The sequence below is a fragment of the Gadus morhua genome, chromosome 15 (assembly GCF_902167405.1).
Source record: "Gadus morhua chromosome 15, gadMor3.0, whole genome shotgun sequence".
Classification (NCBI taxonomy): Eukaryota; Metazoa; Chordata; class Actinopteri; order Gadiformes; family Gadidae; genus Gadus; species Gadus morhua.
Genome location: NC_044062.1, coordinates 15,170,590 through 15,176,589, shown reverse-complemented (window position 1 = coordinate 15,176,589; position 6,000 = coordinate 15,170,590). Strand labels below are relative to the sequence as shown.

The 6,000-nt window shown below is 49.7% G+C and overlaps 1 protein-coding gene across 3 annotated transcripts in view; it reads right to left on the bottom strand.

Moving 5' to 3' along the window:
• The window catches only part of dntt (deoxynucleotidyltransferase, terminal), a 64,738-nt gene that overhangs the window by 50,300 nt on the left and 8,438 nt on the right, over positions 1-6,000 (bottom strand). For 2 of the 3 annotated variants that reach the window (XM_030379303.1, XM_030379305.1), the window contains exon 3: positions 903-1,004. The exons of the other annotated variant lie outside the window; for it this stretch is intronic. In XM_030379303.1, coding sequence (XP_030235163.1) covers positions 903-1,004 — 102 coding nt within the window. The remainder of the gene's footprint in view (positions 1-902; positions 1,005-6,000) is intronic. 3 annotated transcript variants of the gene reach the window in all.

Genomic DNA, 6,000 nt, shown 5'->3' with positions numbered 1-6,000 from the left:
TGTTATTATTACCATTTACCATTTTGTCACTCAGAAGCAGTGTGGCATCTTGCTCAAGTACGCCCTCTACAGGCAGACAGCGGACATGGGGGTAGGGGACGGCACATACAAACCAAGAGCCTATTCTAAACACGCTGAAACCAACACCAGACTATCATGAATCCATAAACATGGAAGATATCTGTCGGATCAAGCATGAGCCTGGCCTGTTTGCAACCGTGTTTGCAGACGGCTCTCTGGCCACTCGCTCGCCATCTGCCAGGGGGGCGAAGGACAGACCCCCTTACCGGCGGTGAACCTGGGAGTCCCCCCGCGCCGTTCCTGAAGCCCGCCGCGCCGAACCCCACCAGGCGCCAGGCGGCGAACCATCGCTCAGGCGGGTGATGAGATGACACACGCACTTATGGAGCTTGAGGCATGATCCACACCACAACGAAACATGTGCCTGTGTGGGCATCTGTCAGCTGATCCGGAACATAGTGTCGCTCTAATGAGATCGAATTATGATTGATTACTGAATTCTAAAAAGTCATTCGCGGCCTGCGGCGACAACACAGTCACACTGAACTCCTTCATTTGGTCCATATCAATCAAATCATTGTATCAATTATGTAAATTCATAGCCTACTCTTATTTATTTTCATGTTTAAGCTTCAAACACCACGAGTCAGTTCCTGGCATACATATATATCACTTCCGCTTGTGCCCCAATCCTATAAGTGGCTTTAAATCTATAATTCATTTTTGTGAAGACCACCACATTTCCAGTACTATTATGCTTATTTTATGCACCATGGGAGGTTGGGGCGGTGCCTGGTGTATGTGCTGGGGATTTAAGCATTGCTAAATCAGTCCCAGCAGGAAAAAGGGGTTAAGGGAGGTTGCCATTGTTTTGTCCTCACCGTGAAGATCTCATTATGGTTCTCAGTGGATGTCCTTCTCTGACAGGCGTAGCGAGACAACACGACCACTGGAAGATGTGTAGAAGCCTCCGGAAGGATATCCTGAGTGAAATATATGGTATCGGTAAATAAATACCTTTATGTACATAATTTTCTGAAAGGCCATATACTACATTTCCCCCACCCACCCTTACACCCACACACACATACTGACACGCACAAACACGGCAACACACAAACCACTGGATATGCAGTATACAATTAAAGGTAAAAAAAATGAATTAATCTCTTTGATTATTTTCAGGACAGGAGTGTATTTTTGCAAGTAGAGAGAGGCATCACTGACGCAAGCCAACATTTCTAATTGAATTTAACACAGAATAAAATTGCCACCAGTTACCCTCCGTAAGATATCTTTAATGAGCTCGCCCCCTCCACAGGGAAATAAATTAATGACACTCATCTCAGAGTTTGTTGACGTTCAAATCCATTACACGCTTTCACCTGTGGCACCACGAGATGTGCAAGCCATCATCCAATTTGCCTCTTGTAAATTGCCTATTTTTTATTCTGTGATTTAGCGGCTCCCTCTGTTTGTAATATACATGTCAACTGGATCTCCGGCGTAAGACTAATGTTCTTTTGCAGAAAATTTGACATCAGAATGTTATGTCAGGTCACAGGGAATTACCAGGGTGCCAGGGATGTGGTGGCTCGCATGAGGAGCAGAGATAAAGTAGCTTGTACTTTATTAAAGACGGGAAACTCAGGAGCGAGGTGGAGACGGACAGAGACGGGATGGATTTTTTCGTCGCCATGCCAACTTGAACATGATGGCTAGGATCTTTCTGCAACAAAAACCTAATTTTGTTCAAATGAAAAGATGTCATAGAACCTCGGATCAGCCGTTTGCAAATCAGTTTAATAGTTCGTGGATCAGTAAAGTTCATAATTTTTTTCTCTGCCAAGAGGGATTTTCTATGTAATAGGAAATTACTTTTTCCAAGTCAAAAGTGCTGCTGCACATCCTTTGCTGCAATTATTCAAGTATAACTTTGTGTGTGGGTGTACAGTATGTGTGTGTGTGTGTTTGGCTGTCTGTCTGTCTGTGCGTGCGTGTGTGTGTCTCTGCGTTCGTGTGTGTGTCTGTGCGTGCGTTTGCTTGTGGCTCTTAGGCTACATTCTTTCTTCAGCCGCAGATTGAATTAAATTACATTACAACATCCCATTACATCATCCTGCAGCACATTTCCCGCCTAAAGCGGCCGAGATAACAGTACATTTCTCATCTTTCGCAGAATAAGCATTAAACTCAGCATCAGTAAAGACTCCAGTAAGGGACTGAGGGGGAGTTTCCACACGTTCAAGGTCACACCGATGACCTTGATGATGCTGAGGTCAACCCGGCTCCAAGCACCTAGCACGGTATGAAGCGCACAGCAGACAACCCACACCCTCCAGCCTCCAAAAATTGGCAGGGATCCATTCAGCGCACAGCCTCCCTCCTGCTCACCGTTCGTCTGTATAGGTCACACAACTGAAACCCCCTGAGACACCCCCCCCGCTGGCCCCGCCCCCGCCCCATGGGAAATCCCTTCCAACCCGCAGCCTATTACGACACTAAGAGACAGAGGACACACATCCGCACAGTCCCATGGGGGGGAACATGTCCTCTACCCCCGGGGGAGGCATGCTTCCCCCTCTCCCTGTGTCCCTGGCTCCCCTCCAGGAGGAGGTTAACAGCATCTCATCACCTGCCACTTAGGCTGCAAGGGGCCACAGAGGCCCCTAGCAGGGCCTCTTTGGCCCTGCAGGGAAGCAGGGCCACAGAGGAAACATTCAGGGTGAACGGCTGTAGTTCTTTAGTTTTTCTTCCTGATAGTTGCCCTGGAATATTTATAACAGAGAGGGAAAATAAGAAGGAGATAAAAAGAAGAAGTGTTGGAGAACAGCGTTGGCGAATGATCGTGCTGTGGATTCACAAGGCACTCACTTTGGGGAAAACGTTTATCTCTGCGCGCACATGCCCCCGCGCACACACCCACGCACTCGCACAGGAACACACACACACCCACACACCTGACGACACACAGACGCACACACGTGTGTACACAAACACACACACACACACACACACGTGAAGACACACAGACGCACACACATGTGTACATACACACACACACACACACAGATGCGCAAACCACACACACAAACCGTAAATAGATTTAGAACTCATTAAACAAAAAAACAAAAAAAAACACTGGGAGCGGGCGGTGTGAAAATAAACAGTGTGCGTGCTCCACTGGCTCGCTCTCCGTCTGGATAGGAGATACATCAACGGATAAGCAGACAAGCGGGCCTTCCTGTTACCTTGGGGATACGGGTCAATAAATGTCAGCCGAGCCGTCGTTAGCGGGGCTGTTTAATGATGCAGGCAGATGGAGGAGGGAGGCAGGAATACTGATGAACCGCAACGCTGGACACACGGGAAGCAACGCTGGACACACGGGAAGCAACGCTGGAGACACAGGAAGCAACGCTGGACCCACAGGAAGCAACACTGGAGACACAGGAAGCAACGCTGGACACACGGGAAGCAACGCTGGACCCACAGGAAGCAACACTGGAGACACAGGAAGCACGGCTGGACCCACAGGAAGCAACGCTGGACCCACAGGAAGCAACACTGGAGACACAGGAAGCACGGCTGGACCAACAGGAAACAACGCCCGACCAAAAGGAAGCAACACTTGAGACACAGGAAGAACTGCTGGACCCACAGGAAGCAACGCTAGACCCACAGGAAGCAACACTGGAGACACAGGAAGCACGGCTGGACCAACAGGAAGCAACGCTGGACCCAGAGGAAGCAACACTGGAGACACAGGAAGTACGGCTGGACCAACAGGAAGCAACACTGGAGACACAGGAAGCAACACTGGAGACACAGGAAGCACGGCTGGACCAACAGGAAACAACGCTGGACCCACAGGAAGCAACGCTGGACCCACAGGAAGCAACGCTGGACCCACAGGAAGCAACACTGGAGACACAGGAAGCAACGCTGGACCCACAGGAAGCAACACTGGAGACACAGGTAGCACGGCTGGACCAACAGGAAACAACGCTGGACCCACAGGAAGCAACACTGGAGACACAGGAAGCACGGCTGGACCAACAGGAAACAACGCTGGACCCACAGGAAGCAACACTGGAGACACAGGAAGCACGGCTGGACCAACAGGAAACAACGCTGGGCCCACAGGAAGCAATACTGGAGACACAGGAAGTACGGCTGGACCCACAGGAAACAACACTGGGGACACAGGAAGCACGGCTGGACCCACAGGAAACAACGCCCGACCCAAAGGAAGCAACACTGGAGACACAGGAAGTACGGCTGGACCAACAGGAAGCAACACTGGAGACACAGGAAGCAACACTGGAGACACAGGAAGCACGGCTGGACCAACAGGAAGCGACCCTTGAGACACAGGAAGCACTGCTGGACCCACAGGAAGCACTGCTGGACCCACAGGAAGCAACACTAGACCCACAGGAAGCAACACTGGAGACACAGGAAGCACGGCTGGACCCACAGGAAGCATGGCTGGAAACACAGGAAGCACAGCTGGACGCACAGGAAGCCACGCCAGATGCACAGGAAGCCATGCCGGATGCACAGGAAGCCACGCCAGACACACAGGAATTAATGCTCGACGCACAGGAATTAACGGCCAGGCATTCCGGTGCATAAGTTCAAATAATTGTGTGTGGGGGGGACAAGGAAGTGCTGAAATGTGACAAACAGATGTTGTCCATGAGTTGGACCAGAGCGAGGCACTCCCTCCACGTTAAGTGTAAGTGAGCCCCCTGGATCAGCCCTCTATTATTTTTCTGTTTTGGGCTGAGCATTATAGGAAGAGGGGGGGGGGGGGGGGGCATGTTATCCCCATGGTTACGATCAACAGTGACTCTGTGACGGTTGTTGTGTATGAGCCTTATAATAAGCGATGCTGGATATGAAATGCGCCACACACCGTGGCAACTGTTGTTGCCACAATTGGCATGCTCATTATAATATTTTAATGAGCTATGTTGTATATGACTTCACACAACGTTGCGTAATAGCTTTATCCGTCTATTCCTCTCTCATCGTGGCCATCAACATCAACGGCTTTCCAGACAAAGCTCAACACGTCCACACACCTAGCCGCCTACGTTCCTTGTTGTGAAATCCAAGGCAACACAGGGCACAAAAAAACACAACTCTAGTTTGGAGCAGAGTAGACCAATCTGCTGCAACTAGATTACAGAGACTAGAAAAAACAAATGATTTTACACTTGTTTTTCTCTAAACAGGGAAAAATAATTGACAATGGTATTTATTATTATGTTGGAGAAACAAGATTATAAGGAAGGAAAAATATATGAATTGGGTTCGATGCCGCTTTATTGAGAGTGGGCCTGTATTCTACTGCAATCACTCTGAAAAGTTTGTTTATGTGTGCGTGCGTTTGCATGTGTGTTCGCTGTTGGGGGGGTAACACAGTGTCAGCCAGCTGCGAGCCAACACAACATTGTGAGCAGAAGCGGAGGGAGAGTTAAAAGCAGAGTGTGTTTTTTTAGCAGCCCCTGTCAGGAGGCTTGATCATGATTAAAGTTGAGGGTGGAGGCAGAGACGGGGTGACACCAGCACCCTCCCGCACGTACTCCCTCCTCATCCCTCCACTCCCCTCGATCTCTCTCAATATCTCTTTATCCCTCCGCCTCTCTCTCTCATTATCTCTTTATCCCTCCGCCTCTCTCTCTCATTATCTCTTTATCCCTCCGCCTCTCTCTCTCATTATCTCTTTATCCCTCCGCCTCTCTCTCTCATTATCTCTTTATCCCTCCGCCTCTCTCTCTCATTATCTCTTTATCCCTTCGCCTCTCTTTCTCTCATTATCTCTTTATCCCTTCCCCTCTATCTCATTGTTAGTCTCTGTCCCCCTCTCCCCCTCTCACTTTTCCTCTTCCCCCTGCCTCTAGCTGTCCCTCTCTCTCCCTCCCCCTCTCTCCCTCCCCCTCTCTCCCTCCCCCTCTCTCTCTCTCTCTC